Genomic DNA, 19,890 nt, shown 5'->3' with positions numbered 1-19,890 from the left:
TTGCTGAATATCCCATTCATCCCAACATTATTATGCTGTTACAACAGCCTCCACTCTTCTGGGAAGGCTTGACATAACATTATAGAACCTGAGTTCAGGGATTTACTCCCATTCAGCCACAAGAGCATGACCATTAGAAGATCCCTTACAAATGTCTTTTCAGTCTGAGTGTTGGGGGACAAAATCCACAGTCCTTGTATTTAGCAAAAATGTATTTAAAAGTTTATCTGAAGAAAATGTGAGGCCTCATCCGTCTGAGTAAGTCAAATAAAGTGGAGATCTTCCACAGTTACAGTCTTTTTAGCAAAAACAAACAAACAATCCTATTTTTGTCTTTTTGTTTTCCTGTTCAGCTGGGGGGGGATTTGGCAGTAAAAAGACAGTAACTTTGAAAGATATCTATTAGAATAATTTGGTCGGCTGAAGCTTCATATTAGCTTCAAATAAACTTTTAAATACATTTTTGCACAGAAGAAGGGATATGGATTATGAAGGGATCTCTTAATGGCTAGTATGAACAAGAGGAATGATTACAGCAAGAAAAACATGTGTTTTAGGACAGACTTGAAATAACGTGAACCCTAATGTGTCCGTGTCAAAGATACTTTTATTGAGCAGTTTGGTTCATGTACAGATGACAATGAGTCAGTTTTTGCTCAGTTTGACAACTATAAAGTCAAAGGATGTGTCATACAGGTATCTATTTGATATTCAATCAGTACAAATAACTAAATGAAACATTTAAAAAGGAAGAATTGAACAGTAACAACACTAAAATAAACTGAGAAGGAAATAAGGGAGAGAAGGAAAAGGAGAAAAGGCATCAAGGAGTCTAGATTATCCCAACCCGTCATCCTAACTCACTTAAATTGGGGAGCAACAAGTTTAAATGGCACAGGGCCTTCTCCAAACTGTTGCCACAAAGTTGGAGGAATGCTATTGTCTAAAACATCATTGCATGTCGAGCATTAAGAGTTCCTTTAACTGGAACTGAGGAGCCTGGCCGAAACCATGAAAAACAGCCTCAGAACAAAAGCACCAAGAGATTAGAGATTTTACTAATTTCTCATGACATCTGTTATATTCCATTGGAGAAAAGTTACAACTGTTTTATTTATATGTTCAAACTTTAAACCAGCAAAATGTTTTAAGGCATTATTTCTCACAACACAAACAGTGTTTTATTGTGCTTTCTCCTCTCTCTCTCCAGCACCGTCACATCGTGTAAACTGAGGCTGATCTCTACCAACGCCTTCAAATACAACCTCAAGCTGCAGTATGTGTAAGTGTCTTTGTGGTTACATAAGGATTGTCGTCTCCATGTCGTGTTTTGAGCTGCGTGCGGGTCAACTTATCTGTCGCTGTCACTCAGTGCTCGTATTGCACGTCACATGAGACGAGAGCTTCGTTTCTCAAAATCACAGTGACTCAGTCGCTTGTTCAAGTAGATGTATTAGTCATCCACAGATATCATACATTTGTCACTTACACTATTAAAACTACAAGTACTCTTCCTAGATGGGTTAGCTGTCAAAGGGTTTTGAGTGTCACTTGTGATCATGTTATAGTTTTTCATTTATAATAAACATTCTTATATCTAGTTGTCCAGCCATAATAAATGCAAGCAAGTTTGGACAAATTAATATACTTTAAGTCAGTTTGTGATAAAAACAATTAGTTTCAATTAGAAAATGAATCTACAGTAATTGGTTACAGCTTTTCTTATATGAGGATTTGCAGCTTTTCTCTATTTTATATCACTATAAATTGAATATCTTTGGGTTTTAGGTTGCTAGTCAGATAAAACAGGCAATTTGAAGACATCACCTTGGGCTCTGGGGAAATTGTAGTAGCCATTTTTCACTTTTTTGACAAAGACTAAACAATCCTTGTTTAATACAAAAACTAACTTGTGAAAATACTCTTTAGTTGCAGGCTTGAATCAATTAATTCTGTGGTCACTGACAAAAAATCACAGTTTTTTTGCTAGTTTTTGTAAGTCTGCAACATATTGTATCATAGAAACATATTTTTATAATAGTAAAAAAAATATCCAGTAGTAAACACCTCCTTTTTTAAATAGTCATCTACAAAACAGGTAGCAAAATTCAAGGGAGCCTCAAATTTCAACCTTTTCACTATTTTCTGTTTTTGAAAGTTACATCATGTCTTCTCTGCAGTCTAAACATTTATGAACAGTTTGGTCTTACAGTCCAGGCCCGAAAATAAATAATACTATGAAGACTTATCGACTGGAACCATCAAATCAGTCTATTCATCAGCAGCTGACCCTTATCGCCACCATCTTGTCCTCATCGTTTTACTGAGCGTGTGCCACATGTCCGATGTTGTTTATCTGAAAGACAGGCAGGTCTCGTGGATCAGAGATGGGGGGGGGGGCGTGGGTGGGTGGGTGAAGAGGTAGGCACTGTGAGCTCGAGAAATTGGAGAAGACATCCACCAGTCACCTTTTACTCGCTCACTTTGGCGGATTATCGACAACTGATGCATAATAAATACACTCCACTAAGGGTCCATTATCACTTAATCAATATTTCACTGTGGAGGGAGAGGTTGGGCTGGGGTTGGGTGGAGTATAGGGGCTTCTATGTGACAGATGTATTTCTGAGATTAAGAAGGACTGACTATAACCAAACTAAGCAGTGAACAGGAAGGCTAAGACAGCTTTCCTTTCTCTCCTTCTGCTCTCGCCTTCATCCACAAACCTGGAGCTCAACTGCCTTATATGTAAAAAAATACATTCAGGTCTTAAGAACAGCTAAAGACGAATGAGATACTATTCTCGGCTCTGCTCTCCCCCCTGTGGGCCCGAGGAGGAATCGAGCTGGTAATGGATAAGCCCCAATGACTAACCCATCTGACATGAACTTTTGGGAGCAAGGAAAACAAATATTTGAACCCTTGGCCCTAGCAGAGTGAATATGTATTGGCTTCCATGTGTGCGCTCCCCTGTGTGGCTTTATGTCATCTTCTGAGGGAGTTTTATTTACAGCCTGGTTCCTTGGCTGTCCGAGGATCGTTTAAGAACGACTGTGATGATATTTTAGTGGCTCGAGAGGATTAACAATAGGATATGTAGAATTTATCTGGCACAGGATTATTATGATAGCCTGACATACATAATTTGTAAGTAGGATAACATTATTCACATGTTTGCATTTCAATTTTTGTAAAATCTTATTTGAGGTTGCTTTGAGCAACACGAGCATACTAACACACTCACAGTGACAATGCTAACATGCTGATAATAAGCAAGTGTAATGTAATGTAGTTGAGTCATCTTAATTGAGGATGTTAGAATGGTAAAAAAAAAAAAAAAACCCACAAAGTTCAAATGAGGCTGATGGGATTTCATGGCAATCCATCCAATAATTTACCCATTAATAAAGATGGAATTAAAGGGGACCTATTATGCTCATCTTAATTAATTAATCAATTAATTAATGGATTGAAATAAATTAAGCTATTTTTAATGGATTATTATATATAGTTTATTAGGTTTGACCAGTACACTATATAAAAATTGTAAAAGTTTATATGGTAAATGACAAACTTTTCTTCCGAATGCAATTCTGTGGAGTATTTTAGTTTGTGTGGTCGTCTTTGTAGTGTCCTTCCTCCAAGAAGTGTTTGTCACTCTGGACTAATCACCTAATGTACTGAACACTAAGTAAACACTGAGAGGTGTGCTGAAGGTGTTTGTGAATGTGGCTCCTAGCTGTGTGAAATACTTGCCAAGGTAATTGATCAGAACCCATTTGGATGCATTAACGTTTTCCACAGAGAGTGATTCAAAGCAGGTACGCATTATTCTGAAAGTGAGCAATCAAATCACAGCGTGACTCAACTACAGAACAGGACTAGATTGGAACAATGAAAAGAACATTTTTACTTGAATCTTTTATGTATTTAGGCTGAAAATAGTTGAATTTTCTCTGAAAGTGTGGTAGTTTTTTTATCAAATCAACACTTGAGCAGATGGCTGGATGGCAAGACTTCAAATACACTGCCAGGGCACCGTAGCCTTATTGTGTATGTAAGGTGGTAAATCAACAAGTTTCTACAAATCTCTTTGTCTGTTCAAGTGGTTCCTTCCTCTAAAAAACTGCTGTTTGTGCCACTAGAAAAGTAAAATATTGGCAAAGCAAAGGTACCACATGTAAAAGCTTTCCTGGGCTAGGTACAACACAGGTTACGTTACTATTGTGTTGCATATTGCAAAGCAAACCTTGTTGATGATATCTTGTGTTTTCTCTCTTTGTGTCATAGGAACCTGGCATCAAACTATCTGGAACACATCTCCTGGAGGGTGTTTCATTTTCTGCCTCTGCTGAACCTGTGAGTTCTTCTAAATTCAGAATGATGTTAACCTCATTCATTCAAAAAGCATAAATTTCCATGAGGTCAGGCTGGCTGTAAGGGAATAAATAATTACTTACTGATTTGGCTGCACATCAACAGAAGGAGCCAAAAAAATCATTGTAGTCCTAACATGTCACTGAATTACTCGATCCTCTCTTCATTTGGTAATATACATTGGTAGGGCCCCATGAAAAGTGTAGCCATATGGCTCTACAGCGTCATTTGTTTGCCAGTTTTAGCTATTGCTAATTTTACTTCTAACATACGTTGACCACACACATTATGAAAATTAATGTTTTATTAAAATATTAAATATTAAAATGAGAAACATAAAGGTTAAAGAAGTTGTACCTGTTCGACATTAATATATTATTAAGTTAATCTAAGGGTTGAATCGGTCTCTTGTTCGTTTTCCGTACGATTAGATTTAGGCAGATCTGAACACAGCAGTCATACTCGGGTGCGGACGAAAACAACCGCATCAAAACCCTTTTGAGGAAGTTTTCTCGGTCTGGTCAGTTAGTGGATTTAGTTTGTGGTGGGAAGGTGACCCGACCTTGATCTGACCCAACTACTAGGCGTACTGTACAAGTTTGAGCTGGATGATTCTTGTAGCCATTTTCGTTTTGCATACTGGGATATGGATGAGTAAAATCAAACAGTTGCTAGCAGCTAGCTAGAGAGTGAATTGAGGTCCAACCTGGATTAACAATGATATATTATATATATATTGCCTTGATATTTGATCAGAGGATCTTCTTCAGAACCTTCTTCCAGTGTTTACGTTCTCTCTCCTGCTCCAGACACATCTAACCAATAAGCGGAGTGAATGTTCTCATGTGGCTTTTAGTGATATATTTTGGTTCACTTAAGTTTTTTTCTGTGTGAAAAGAAATTGCAACAGTGGGAAAACACAAGTTTACCATTCACTCATTCACTGACTCAGATCAGAGCAAATAAACTATAGGTTTTAAAATACTGTCAGTGACAAACTTTAACAAGTAGGTCTGCAGCTTGTTGTGCAAGCCATGCGAACACACCGAGGTTCAAGACAAACCACCTTACAGACACCAGTGTTTAGGGATTAAGTTTTGTTTGTTGTCAGGTTCGGATTTAAATGGCAAAGCGAATTTCCCCACAGCCCAGCACTGTTCCTGCAGGCTTAGCGTGCTAGCCTGTACCTATAAAGCTATAGAGACATATGGTTGGTTTGAATCTAGGTCTAATATCTAAGCTAAATTACATTATAGCTGAACTGAAGATAGAAAACACACTTTGATATCCATATACACTGTTTTTTTCACTGAGGGCAAAGGTGTTTTTAATTTAATTTAAGACAAACCTGGCAGATTTTTGCAGAGAGAAAGAAGCTTTTGTGCTCTAAACTGACGTTATTATATGCACCTACTTCAAAGTATAAAGATAGCAGGTTAAAAAAAATAACAAAGACACTAAATAAAAGTCTAAGTATATTTAACTATGTATTTGTAGGCCTTTCTGTGTTCTCGTTGTTTTATATCCTTGTGCTTTCTACTCTTGCAGAGGTTAACTCACAGGTGAACATACTTAGTAAGGTATTGTAAAAGAAAGTACTGCTGCATTTTGCAAATTGATTGACAACACAATCAATTTGCATCACGTTTTCACTGGTTGCAGCTCATTTGGGTTTTTAAAGATGAAGAAAATTAATTTGTTTTTCTGTGAAATCGTATTTATGATGTTTGATAATTGCAGCTCTTGTCTTTTGTCTTATTTTACTCCTTTTACTCTTTTTCTTCAGGGTTTTGCGGGACAACCCTCTTGCTTGCTCATGTGACCTCCACTGGCTGCAGCAGTGGCAGCGTAATGAGCGTGGTGACCTGGACAACCAAATGTTGTTTTGTATTTCCAATGACCAGGAAGTACCCCTCAACTCTTTGGTGATTGATAACTGCAGTGAGTTTGACTTTCATTTTGATATTGTGAATTTATATATTGTTATTGGTCATGTATGTTTACAGAAAGATCTGCAAAACTTGTCATTAGGGATCAAAAGATGATTTGTCAAATCTGATGAAAATATATTTTTAAATGTGTTAAAAGCCCCCCTCCAGTAAAAAATATGTTTTTCTTATTATTACTTATTCAATGTGCTGAATGATTTAGGGGCAGAGTTTGACACTAGAGGGCTCTTTTCAAGTGCATCTGCTGAAGGGGGAAAGTTTCTCAGTGCTCACCTTAAATCTGAGTTAAATGCGTGTACCTACGAGCATGATTTGTGACATCACGAATCAGAATCAGAATCGGAAACAGGTTTATTGCGAAGTAGGTTTACAGGGAATTGGCTTTGGTCTGATGATGCATAACAATAAACATAGTGCAAGGACAAAAAAACTAAAATACAAGAAACATAAGCGACAGATTAAAAATAGAGGATATGAAAAAGTGTTATGAGAATAAGTCTGTTTTTGAAAAATAATGATGCTGTTCAGTTTGAGCAAAATATTGTCAAAAGTTCATAGTGTGAAGTGTAATAGTAGTACCTTACAAATAGTTTGGAGCCTACACAAGTGTGATGTGGAAACTTGAAACCTCTAGCACACATAATCTGAAAACAGACTTTTTCCAGTCAAGTAGGAGACATCTTTTATAGATTCTGGATTTTTCAATGAGGTAGAGAGAGTAGATGTAGTTTTAAGAACTAGATAAATGAATGCATTTTGTGGAAAATTGGCCTGAAATAGAAAAATAAAAAAAACATTTGTTGCTCCTTGTCTGCATATAAATGCTGGAACAAGCAGGTGCAATGAGCTGAGTAGGTCAACTATCGCTAATGAACCATCACTGGGATGTTGCTAAAATAAATGGTCATTGTTGAATGCAGGTAATTTTTCCAGGCGACTATGATGAGCCAAAGAAATTGGGTCAGAATTGTTGCTTTAATTTCATGCACTGGGAACATCTTGTTGCCAGGAAACATATGAGAGAGTTTTTGGCTCTGTGCTTTTTCTCTGAGCTGCTAAAAAAAAAAAAGCTTGGCTTCTTCACTCATCACCATCATCACCATCACATTGGCGACCTGTGCTTATTGCTATGTGCTCAAGCTGTCTCCTCTGCTTTGCACAGGCCTGCCTGAGGTGACTATTCTCCCTTCCAACAACAAGATTCAAGAAGGAGGCAATCTGACTTTTGAGTGTCATGTGACAGGAAATCCCAAACCTGATGTGAGATGGCGAACGGATAAGCTCTACTCTCACTTCTTCACCAAGGTAGTGGAGACTGTTTAGTATTATGTACAAAACATTCAGATATAAACTTAAATTTCAAAATAATGATATGTAGGTATATAGGGCAGCATGACATATAGGGAAGCAAAAAAATATCCATGTAATCATGTCATTGAAGCTTCATCAAATTGCCACATCACTTAACCCGTTTTCAAATATTTCTTCACTTGTTCTCCTTGTGTCAAAGCAAATGCAAAAAATAATGGTCATATTTAATTCAGAAATTTGTCCAATGATAAGCTAGCTAGTGAAATCCATCTTCAACCAACTCAGGACTATTCTGTTTCTCTACACCCTCATATCCTACATATTTTGGTATTAATAAAGGGTTTGTGTGGTGATATTCTATATTTTTCTTATTATCAAAAAATCCAATGAAAATACCAAAACCTCTTCATCCTTCTGTATCATCAATTATTGCATGTGTAACCAAGTGAGTCACACCGTTGCACTGGGTGACATGTTCCTTCATTTCCATAATCACGGCCACTGACGCTTATTCTGATTCAGTCCCATTTACACGTCCTTGCGCTCTTAATACTGCGAACCAAATCTGTAGCTGAAAATAGTCCCCAAAAATGCAATATTTACTCCTGTTTGTTTAAGGTTTGCTAATAAACTACTACTGTAACCTTTTTTTTTAAAGATTGACATCTTCAGTAGGAACGTGTTTGGGCTGAGAGTGATAGAGAAGTCTGAAAGTAACACAATACACGTTATTGTTTTTTGTCTTTTCATGGAATTTGTTGACAACAGTAAAAAAAATAGAATATCCTTTAAGACTTCCTTATCCTGTCTCCAACTACTGCAGTCAAGAATGATGTAGCAAGGCTAATGAGATTTTAAAAAAAGAGAGACCATATTATTTGTCTTATTCTTACCTCCCTCTTCATGCTTCTTGTTGATTGTAGATTTAGTGGTAATTCTTGTTTGTCTACAAGTGGTCTTGGTTTTCTTAGTGGTCTCACTTTATTGATGCTTTCAAGATTCAACTTAAAAATGCACTTTCACTCGCTGACTTTTAACTTTTTTTCAATTTACCATTTTCTCTCTGTTTTCTTCCACTTTTCTCTCTTTTCTGTGCTGTAAAGCTCTTTAGATCAACTGTGCAGTGCTTAAAGTGACATAAATAAAGTTCAGTTGGGTTCAGTAATCTATTGATCAAGAGTAGAGTAAATTGGTTCCCATTTCATCCCTCTAACCATTATACCTCTAAGTGATCCATACATGGTTCTGGACAGGCTGCATTAACCTCCTCTGCTCTTTGCGTGCGCTGTCGGCTGCTGCAGGAGAGAATGTGGGGCTCCACATTAGAGGTGGTCCTTTACCTCACCAACGTTTCCTCCAGTGACAACCTGCACAACCTGACGTGTGAGGCCGAGAACCAAGCTGGGCCCGGGGAGGAGATGGTGCAATTGGACATTGAGTGTAAGTGCCTGCACAATAAAACCACACTCTTGAATGCTCACAGGCTCAATGCAAGTCGTCGAGCTTAATGGAAGTTAGGGCCAGAGCACACTGAGGCCATTTTTCTAGTGCAGGCAGGGTGGACAGCCACAGAAAAGAAAAATGCACTGCGCTGATTCTTTCTAAATGCCCCTTCTACAAATACGAGTATGTTCCCACTATGCTTCTAATGGAGCTCTCTGTCATCTGCCACTCACTCTGGCAACTGGTGAGAAGTGAAGTGCAGCTGGTATGGCTTGCCATTTAATGCAGGGATACAATGAGAAATGAGAGGACAAAGGAAAGTGAACTTACCTCGCCTCGCTCTTAAAGCACTCCTTCACCTCATATACACTGTACTTTTAAATTACAGTTGCAGTTTGACCCAGGAGGCTTACTGTTGTTTTCTCTTTCACACACATTAGTGCATCTAAAAGTTGAAGAACGCCAAGGAATGACAGCACCCAGTGGTTCCACAGAAAGCAGAGTCAGATGCATTAGTGATACATTACTGAAAATACTGCCCAAACAATATCATATATCACCAACTCAGTGACACTCATTAGAAAATAAAGCAAAAAAGAGCGGGGGCGCCAATCAGCTGAGGCCAAATGCACAAGCATCAAGGGACAGATAATGAGCATCAGGAAAATGGGGCTGATAACCGTGCTAAGATCTGATTTAGGCCTGTGCTAATGGACTTTTCCCTCCTACTCCGGAAAACCGCTTCATCCGCAGTGATTGGCAGTCTGTAAATGCGTTAGTGCAGCTAATCTATCAACATCAGCCCCCTTGGTGGACGGACACTCGTTAACCACTAGTCCTTTAATTACTTTTAATTACCTCCCAGAACAGTGGGTGTTTACTGCTGAGTGGCCCTCCGTGCCATTGATTCATAGTACTTGTGTAGCTTTCCTTTCATAAAAGAGTAACAACATGCTTTTCTAATTCACGTTTTTTGCGAATGTTATTTTTCAAGTTAAAAGGTGAATTCAGAAAATAATTTTTTTTTTTATCAATATCCACAGGGAGTAAAATGCATATTTTGGATGCAAATCTGCCTGGACTAATACCAGAAATCATTTTATGTATTTGCCACATTGTCTGTTGTCTAATTCTGCAATAAGGTCTGAGAACTGGCAGGTTCATTAAACATAATTCTAGCCTTCCTTTTTAACCGCTGCAGTGAAATAGCTCATGTAAGATTAGTAGAGGTCACTAATAGAAGATTACTTAGATGTGATAAAGAGCGCTAATTTTCACTTAGTGTAACAGACTTCAACGAGCCCTGAGTCAAGATCCTCCAACTGAAGAGACAAAATGCCTCAGTATCCCCTTAGCACAGCACTTTCTGAGGCTGGGTCATGGGTTAAGAGCAGCAGAATGGCCCATGCAAAATGAAGGGCCTTTGCACTTGCGAGTCATGTTCGATCTAAACGATGCCATTTCCTGTAACTTCATGTCCAGTGGAGCTTCCAAGTAGCTTTTGTGGTCAGGGGCACACGACGACCAGGATTCATTATTCATAGTAGGTCAGCACAGGTTTGCAGTGCGGATGGAGAACATTGATTCATGGAAACTCCACAAGAACCTATAGGGCATTTGACCAACCATTGATTTTATTCAATACACGATCAAGATGCACATTCAACATAAATCATGGCATACAGACCTGTGCATTCAAATATTTCTCCATAATCATTATTTTACTCATTGGCAAAATATGATGTCTCACTTTTAAAGCAATAGTTTGACATTTTGGGAAATCCACTCGATTGCTTTCTTGCTGAGAGTTAAAAAAAACTCAAGAGGGGCTGTGGAGATGTAGGAACCTAGTTACCTTTGGACAGAACCAGGCTAACTGTTTCTCCTTGTCTACAGGTCTTCCTTCATTTTCTTAGCTGACTTTCTTGTTTTAATATACCAAGTCAGGACCAGTTTACCAGCTTGCGTCTAAGCACTTGTTGGGGCTCATTCACTTTCCCTAACTACTACATCTCTCTTCTGACCACCTGTGAACTGAACAAATCTGTCATCTCCCAACAGTTCCAGCCAAAATCCTGTTCCTGAGAAACGCAGTGCCGCAGCACCACTGGTGTTTCCCCTTTGCTGTGGACGGCAATCCTGAACCGAGCATCACCTGGCTGTACAATCGTCAGGAGCTCAAGGAGAACCGTTACACGTACACCCAGCTCATTCCTGACTCAGCTGATGGATCGGAGAAGCATGGCTGTCTCTTCCTCAACAAACCCACCCACATCAACAATGGCCACTACACTCTGATTGTGCAGAACAAACTCGGAAAGGATGAGGCCACTGCCACTGGGATGTTTATGGATAATCCCTTCGACCCATTCGATCCTGAGGGGATAATCCCAGGTCAGTTCCTGAAATTGTTTTGTAGCTGCTGTATGTTTTTTCCAAGCAGTATGCCATAGTGATCATAGGAGGCCATTTGGGCAGCGTGGAGAACTTAAATGAGAATTTGAATATCTTATCATTTTGCTTGGATTTTCCTAATGAGACACTTCACAATAAGTAACACAAAATAACTTTAGTTACTATATTTGTGCCCACTTAAGTAATATGAGGCATCATTCATATTCAAGTTAACAACAACACCATTTGTTCTTTAAAGGCCATGTATTATGCACTTTTCCAGGTCTATAGTTATATTCTGGGGCTCTGCTGGTATATCTTTGCATGATTTACAGTTCAAAAACTATAAGTTTTTGAAGAAATGATGTAGGTAAGAAACAAATGCAATTTTCAAGCCAAATTATATACAATTATTGAAGTAGACTAACTAAAAATCAAACTAAAAATAAAACAGATTATACAGAACTAAAGTTCCAGTGTGCCCAGTGATGTACTGTACATACGGTAAATATTGCTATTGGCTGTACAAAGAGCATTATTGTCCTTGAATTTTAACCTGAATCAACTCTACATTGTACACAGATGTACTGTATGTTCTGTAAGGTAGCATAAAACAATAAGAAATACTAAAAGTAAGTGCAGTTAAGAAAATTTACATTATGGATACAAAAATGTTTATCTGCATCATGCAGAAGATCAACAGACTTGGTTTCATATTGAAACAGCTGTGTAGATGTTTGATAAGTTGCTAAATATCTCAGCAAGCACGCCCTTGAATTGCAGTCTTTTGATCTATTTACTGTGTATTCAGAAATATGTTTGTGCTTTCTCTTCCCACGTGCCAGTCCCTGACCCGGATCCAAGTAAGTCTTTGATCGATATTCCCTTTCCTAAAAATCTCAGCATGTCTTGTCAGCACTGCATGAACTTGATGTGACACCTTTCTTGAGTTTCCTTTAACAAATCTCATTCATGCCCCTCAGTTCCTACAGACAAATCAGACATGGACGTCACAGAGAACCTGGAGAGTCGAGTGTTTGTGGTACGTCTGTGCGTCATCATTCCCAGTACAGTAATGGCTATCGAAAATGTCAGTGTGAACACTGTACTGTAGGTGCAAACCGCTGTGTCTTTGTTTGAACAGGTGTCTGTGGCCGTGGGTCTTGCTCTGTTTGCCTGCACTTTTCTTCTCATCATGGTTTTGGTTATTAACAAGTGCGGCCAGCATTCCAAGTTTGGTATTCACCGTAAGTTTTCACAGTTTACTGCATGCATATAGCTGCTAATTGATAAAAGGGATAGATGAGGAGATTGATACCACTTTCTGTGTGTAAATGTGAAGCCAGAGCTAGGAGGTGTTTAGCTTAGCTGGAAACAGGGGTAAACAGCTAGTCTGGCTCTGTCAAAACTTTAAAAATCAGCCTACTTGCAAGTCTAAAGCTCACTAATTAAGACTTTATATCTAATTTGTTTTATTTCTAAACAAACAGAAATGTAAAATAGTTGTGGTTTTCCATGGTTTTTCTGTGCTGAAACAATTTTTGATTTTTTTTTAAAACTTTCGAACTTTGGATAGAACCAGATTAGCTTTTTCCCCATTTCCAGTCTTTATGCTAAGCTAAGCTAACCAGCTTCTGTCTATCATTTTATTTATTAGACAGATACCTGTATGGCAGTGGTATCAATGTTTTCGTATCTATAACAAAGCCAGTAAACATATATTATACAAAGGATGTTCATGTTTAAAAGGATATGAATGTGGAAATAAGAAGTTGTGCTTTTCTGGGGAGTTAGCACTGAAACAATTTTTAAACAACAACTGGTTTGGAGTTAAAATGATTTTTTTGAGAAAGATATTATTGCAGCAAACGATTGATGTGACGTGGCTTTCCGCTCCTATATTATAATTAAATTTCCATATCTGTCTGTTATATCCTTGCAGTGTTAGTCTGATAAAAGACTTCTAACCCATTAGATGACATTAACTCAGCCCAGAACCACATCTGAAAACATATGCAAACTGGAATCAAATGTTCTGCCAAATTATTGTTTCAAATCACAGATGGTTCTGTCAGGCTCTCAGAAGGTAATGCACAGGAGAGAACATAGTATTTCCACTGAGCTGTAACTTTGGACACAGGCAGCCGCTGTGTCGGCCAGGCTAAAGTGCCTTAATTATTGCAAGAGAATGGCGGCAGAAACCTCCCTTGGCCACCGCCACGTGGTTTGGGCCATTAAAGAAGATGGATGGATGGATGGATGGATGGGTGAATGGATGAATGGATGAATGGATGGATGGAGGAACAGCTAGACGTGATATAGCTCCACTCGGACCCCACCCCCCAACACACACACACATATACATACACACATCTACCCTTCTCACTCTCAAAGTGCCTAAGTGGGCCTGATTGCCTAAGTGGACCCTGCTCCCTCTTTCCTTCCCTCCATCGCCTCTGTGCTCTCTCTTTGTTGTTCCATTTTCTACCGTGTTGGACTCTGGGGGTTCTGTGGTTTGCCTTGCTGAGTGGGTTTTTACAATTTGGGCCCCACTTGTTTGGCTTTTAATACACACTGTAGTCAGGGTTGCTAACCATTCAGGCTTCCTATATGGTCATTTTTTTAGTTCAATGTGGCCTGATTGCTGCATGGTTGATGATGGTGATTATTAGAGCTTGTCATCATCTGTCACCATGGTACCAACAAATGTGCAACCAAGTTGGTAGTGGAGAATGTCGATTCCTCGAAGGGGAGAAATGGATCCTAAATTGCTTCTTTCTCCAGTGCAATTACAAATAGTTGGAGACTGATTAGATGTTACATATTTCTCAGTTTTGCTTGTTTATGCCCCTCCACATTTCATAAGGTTCATCAGTTTTGGGCACTGAGGACGACCTGGCTGTATCGCTTCGTTTCATGAACTTTGGAAACAGCCCGCCTTCCTCAGATGAAGATTCTGGTTTATCCAGCTTTGTAGAGAATCCACAGTACTTCTGCGGCATCATCAAGGACAAAGACATGTGTGAGTTTGTTTCCTCTCTGCTGATGTTTGATGGTTTGTTACCATCCACATTCTTTTGCCTTTCTTGTTGTAGTCATTGTTGGTTATTAATTCATACGTAAAAATTTAAGTGATGAACAAATCCAATTAACTTTGGTGCAACAAGACATCAGGTGATCAATATTCAATATCCATATGTTCCTTTTCTTGTCAATAGGTGTCCAGCATATCAAACGGCAGGATATTGTGTTGAAGTGGGAGCTGGGTGAAGGAGCGTTTGGGAAAGTCTACCTGGCAGAGTGTGCCAACCTCAGCCCCGACAGCGACAAGATGCTTGTCGCCATCAAGGTGAGTGGATTTTCGCAGTTCCTGTCCAAAGCACTTTCACTGTTAATGTGTTCTTTTTATTCCTTTTAGGCTTCATTAGTGAGACCATGTCAGCTGTCAGTGTGAGGTCTATGCAGGGGGGGAAAGAGTGCTGGAATAATAAATGAATGGTGCTGAGTTTTGCTCAAGTAGGGGTAAAAATACCACTGTGAAATTCTAAATGAAATAGAAGAACAACTTTATTATTAAAAATGCACGGAGAGAAAGTTACGGTTAGCTTTTAAAAAACAAATTTACATTTCATTTTGTATGAAATTCTATAAACAGGTGAGCACAGAAGGTCAACCTAAAGCTTCTTTAATTGAATGCCTACAAAATGATATTTGACTTAAAAAAATGCATTTTCAGTACTTTAATAAAGACAATCAAAACTACGGACTACAAAAAACATATCGCAGTATCACGGTGTTAAGAGTAAAAGGAATTAGACTGAACTTAAATATTTCATATACTGAAATTACATCCTGCGGTTTCAGAGTAAGATGTCTCTGTTTAGGTCAGTCAGGTTATTTAATACAGGGCTCACGTTACAACAGTTTAATGCAAACCACAGTGAATGAAAACAAGCATACATATGCTTTGATTGCAAAATATCCTTACTCATAAGCAGGAGCATTGCAAGGCATTGTGGGCCTCTATGACAGCATCTTCACTGTTTTTTATTCACGGAAATCACAGAATTGCTTATTATTACACTCCTCACTGTTAGTTACTTGTAATGCTGTTAATTAAAGGTGTTTGCTTTAACTGTAAGGCCAGTAACCATAGTGGTCATGTAAATGTACGCTCCTTGTGTGGCACAGACTCTGAAGGATGCCAACGAGTCGACTCGGCTGGACTTCCAGAGGGAGGCGGAGCTGCTGACGGTGCTTCAACACCAGCACATTGTGCGATTCTACGGCGTCTGTACGGACGGAGAGCCTCTGGCCATGGTGTTTGAATACATGAGACACGGAGACCTCAACCGCTTTCTTCGGTATGTAGCAGACCTGCTCATGATCAACTGAGGGTCACAAGTTCAATTCAGCCAAACCGTCCACCCCAGTGTCATCAATGTTGTGCCTGTCCATAACCAACTTCATTACATGCTGCAGATATTAGCCTTTGAATTTGTTCCTCATCTCAATAACTCAGTAAAAGATGTAGAGGATTCCTAACTGTGCATCAAAAGGAGCATCTTCTATCATTATTATTTTTAAGCCCCAGTATCACAACATCCCAAACAATTATGGCTTCATTGTCTGAATTCACTCTTTTTGCCCTTCCAGTCATCTCAGTTAGGCCCTTTGTACGGTGGAGAGTTCAACACACTGCAATTTCAGAAAACACATTCACATAGCAACTGACAACAAACTCAACAACACATAATCAGCATATTGTTTTATTTTATTAGAAAGAAAACATGACAAAATTGAGTAACACAGTCACCAATCTGATAACACATATGCAACACGAAACATGCTGCAAATACAGACAAACACAACTAAATACAGAAAAGAACTGAAGTTGACTTCCAGATAAATGTGTTAGAAATTAACCAAACAATTTGTGTTTATCTGAGTTTTAACAGTGTGATTCAATGATTCAGACATTGTGAGATTGCAGACATATGTTATACGCCTACTGTAGTGTGAAACAAATATCTGTAGTGTGTTAGTGTCCCACGGAAACTTCATGTCTCTTGAAGCATTTCTATATTAAGTGGGTTTCTGTATTTTGTCTTGTTTTCTATATTTGTAGCAATGTTTTATTGCCACAAAGCTCTCAGGGCTACTATACCCTCCACATCTTCCACCTTTCCATCAACAATCCTTCAAAGCCATCAGTGTCTTTGAGCAAGGCACTAAACCACCAACAGTTAACAGTGTGAATTTGTTCAGTGACCAGCAGTGAGACACTGTGGCTTTCCTTTCTTTTTAACTGCTAATACTTCAACAGAAAAATAATCCTGGACACATGGATAAGTGACTTGAAGCCAGATTGAGCCGCAGTGGTACCATCAGTCAATGTCTCATGTGTGCTTAAAAGTTAAACCCACTCAGCTAACCTTACTGGACCATGTGGTTCCAGTGGTTACTTAGTATAGCTGTGTGTTTAAGTAGAAATGCATGAGGGAGTCATGCAAGCAGTATTTGTTTGAGAGCAACGATGGAAGTGTTTGTTCTTGACAGTAATAAACTCATTTCTGATGCTGCAGCTCTTCCACCGTCTCTGCACTTTAAGGTCTCTTAGGTCCTTTTTGCATAGAGTTTAAATGATCTGGTGACCTAGAGATAGTCAGTAATTCAGGAAAATTATTTATGTCTGATTTCAAGTCAAAATTCCAGGATAAATTGCCCACTGTCTCTCACTAAAATGTCAGCAATTATTTGTTTTTACCCCATAATTTATCTTGCCTTTTCTACATTTTGCATCATCCTAGTATGTGTATGGAAGAAAACTCTGCTTGCTAAGCTAGAAATGAAAAAAAAGTCTTGTAGCAGGTTTCATATTCTGTGCAAATGTGATTTAAAGCATGTCAAGGCACAGGGCAGATATATTATTCACAGGATGTCCTTATAAAATAATAGCAAGCAGTGAATTTCAAATGTGACAAGATTTTGAATACTGAGGAACACAGTAAAAAATCAGATCCAGCACTTGAGCAGACATTTCCATGAACTGTATAATGAACTGATGCGATTTCTCAAGAGTGTAATGGTGCAAATTAGTCCATAATAAATCATGAATAGTTGTGTAAAATGGTGGCGGAATAGATTTAAAATATGTTCTTTTGATTGTTTAAATTGTAATTTAAAAACATCATCGGGGAGCTAGAGGAGTCACTGAGGACTGAGACAGTGTTGACCCATTAGAGATCACTTGGCACCTGGGAAACCATCTGAAAAAAAAAACTATTAGAGCAGACACAGTGGATGCTGTCTGCCAGGTGTCCTCTGCAGGAGACAGATTGGGTATCCATGTGCACAGACTTTGCCTGGGATATATGTTCACGAATGGATGGAAATCGCATTTCCAGCAGACAGAAAGGGTGAAATGTCTGAGAGCCCCCACAATGCAGCTGCTTTCCCACCCTGCCACCTGCCTTTTAAACTAATAGTGATTGTATAGACAACTTCCTTTGTAAGGAGGGGACAAAGTGGAGAGGAGAGATATTAGGATGGATGAAGACACATCATCAGTGATCTGCTCATTTAGGCTAGAGTTAGACGTGAGAGTGGGTGTTTATGATCCACAAGAACAACTGTGGAACGTTAGGGGAGTCAGTGTGCTCTGCATCTCTGAATTGCATTATTGCAAATCAATTGTAGGCGTATTACAAGCCTTATGTTTTCTATTAACCATCATTGTTAAATGGCTTTATTATGGCGTGGTCACACTGACCATGTCTGTAATGCTCTCAAGATCTCATATGATTTAGAAATGTTCAATCTGCAGATTGCATGCTGAGGTCATTGTCCTTCAGGTTACCCAAGGTTGATGCCATAGTTACCAACATACTGGGAGACCAATCCCAGTGTTTGATTCATCTGAACAGCCAATAGAAACAGAGAAGAATAGCAGAGGCCAGCATGTTCTGTTCTTTACAAATGGAAATATTTCTTTTCATATAACCCCCTTTACACATCATAGTGGTTAGGAATTTAGCTCCTACAGAGGACAAACCAATTCAGTCTATATGATTATATACAAGCTGAGCCTTCTTTAAAAAAAAGCCTCACTCAACTTGTTTTCAACAATTTCCCACTAAAGTGTTTGAAGTACTTCTGCAGTGACCTGCCTTTCTGTGGGTCCACCTTAATTTTAAATCTAAATTTAAGATTATTCTGCTTACTTGGATATACATTTTTTGCAGCAAAGATTGTGCCCACAACCAATTCAACTAAATAAAAAAGAAAACAAAAATATTGCCATTGTTGTTTTTGTGCACAAGCTGAAAAATAGACTTAATAATATACTTAGGAAAATCCAAACCAGTTACTTTGAAACAAGTTTAATAATCTAATGCAAATAGTCCTTGATGAGATTATTTCACTTGGATAATTAAAAAAAAGATGATGACTTGACTTGCCCTTTTTGCTGTGTGTTTTATTATTTCAACCTTAGCAGCTCTGACACAACTATGACATCCTGTGTCACCCAAAAGTGCCACTCACTGCCCTGATGACAGTTTATTGGTGGAAATAAAACCAATTATGCCTTTCTTCACTTCACAGAAATACAAATACCAGTAAAATATAGATGTAGAATCAAGCTACCTTAATCCAGAAACACTGACATGTTCCCTGTGTCTCACCTGCAGAGCTCACCACCTTGATGGCAGTTTAGTGGCGAAAATAAAACCGCCAGGGTGTAACTGCAATGACTGGGGTTCAGTTGTCTTCTTCTCATCTCTTATTTCTTCACTATCAACTGTCTAATAAAGCAGAAATAGAAGCCTTAATCCAGAAACACTCACACGTTCCTGTGTGTTACCTGTAGGGCTCACGGCCCTGATGCTCGTATCCTGGAGGAGTCGAAGATGCCCCCGCTGGGTGAGCTCACTCTGCCCCAGATGCTGCACATCGCTGCCCAGATCGCTTCGGGTATGGTCTACCTGGCATCACTGCACTTTGTCCACCGTGACCTGGCGACCCGCAACTGTTTGGTTGGAGAGGGCCTGGTGGTCAAAATCGGAGATTTTGGCATGTCGAGAGACATCTACAGTACAGATTACTATCGGGTAAGTAGTTTGAGAGGAGTAAAGAATGAAAAGGGTTAAGGGTTAAGTGTTTTGTTTTCTTTGGATTTGAGAGGAAAACTTGATTGTGGTTTGAAAGGCGGTTTCACCCAAATTACAAAGGACACATTTTTCAATTTGTTGATAGTTTTGGTCCTATTTGCCTAGACTTTAAAACATTGTTCTCTGAAATTTCTGCTTCCATCCTAATACAGTGGAGGTGGTGCTCAAAACACTGAAAAACACATGTTTTTCCAAAAAGCTGTCTGGATGTTCCACAGACGTTGCTGTGAACAGTTTTCTTTGAG

General features: G+C 38.8%; 1 protein-coding gene across 1 annotated transcript in view; it reads left to right on the top strand.

The window, feature by feature from the left end:
* The window catches only part of ntrk1 (neurotrophic tyrosine kinase, receptor, type 1), a 39,316-nt gene that overhangs the window by 9,845 nt on the left and 9,581 nt on the right, over positions 1 to 19,890 (top strand). The window contains exons 3-15 of the mRNA XM_067600702.1: positions 1,211 to 1,282; positions 4,291 to 4,359; positions 6,164 to 6,318; positions 7,489 to 7,631; positions 8,939 to 9,077; positions 11,142 to 11,474; positions 12,320 to 12,337; positions 12,458 to 12,516; positions 12,619 to 12,721; positions 14,341 to 14,496; positions 14,693 to 14,823; positions 15,666 to 15,838; positions 19,345 to 19,585. Coding sequence (XP_067456803.1) covers positions 1,211 to 1,282; positions 4,291 to 4,359; positions 6,164 to 6,318; positions 7,489 to 7,631; positions 8,939 to 9,077; positions 11,142 to 11,474; positions 12,320 to 12,337; positions 12,458 to 12,516; positions 12,619 to 12,721; positions 14,341 to 14,496; positions 14,693 to 14,823; positions 15,666 to 15,838; positions 19,345 to 19,585 — 1,792 coding nt within the window. The remainder of the gene's footprint in view (positions 1 to 1,210; positions 1,283 to 4,290; positions 4,360 to 6,163; positions 6,319 to 7,488; positions 7,632 to 8,938; positions 9,078 to 11,141; positions 11,475 to 12,319; positions 12,338 to 12,457; positions 12,517 to 12,618; positions 12,722 to 14,340; positions 14,497 to 14,692; positions 14,824 to 15,665; positions 15,839 to 19,344; positions 19,586 to 19,890) is intronic.

Source organism: Thunnus thynnus, chromosome 10 (assembly GCF_963924715.1).
Source record: "Thunnus thynnus chromosome 10, fThuThy2.1, whole genome shotgun sequence".
Taxonomy (NCBI): domain Eukaryota; kingdom Metazoa; phylum Chordata; class Actinopteri; order Scombriformes; family Scombridae; genus Thunnus; species Thunnus thynnus.
The sequence above is the reverse complement of the archived record's forward strand: the minus strand, read 5'-3'. Positions and strand labels throughout refer to the sequence as shown.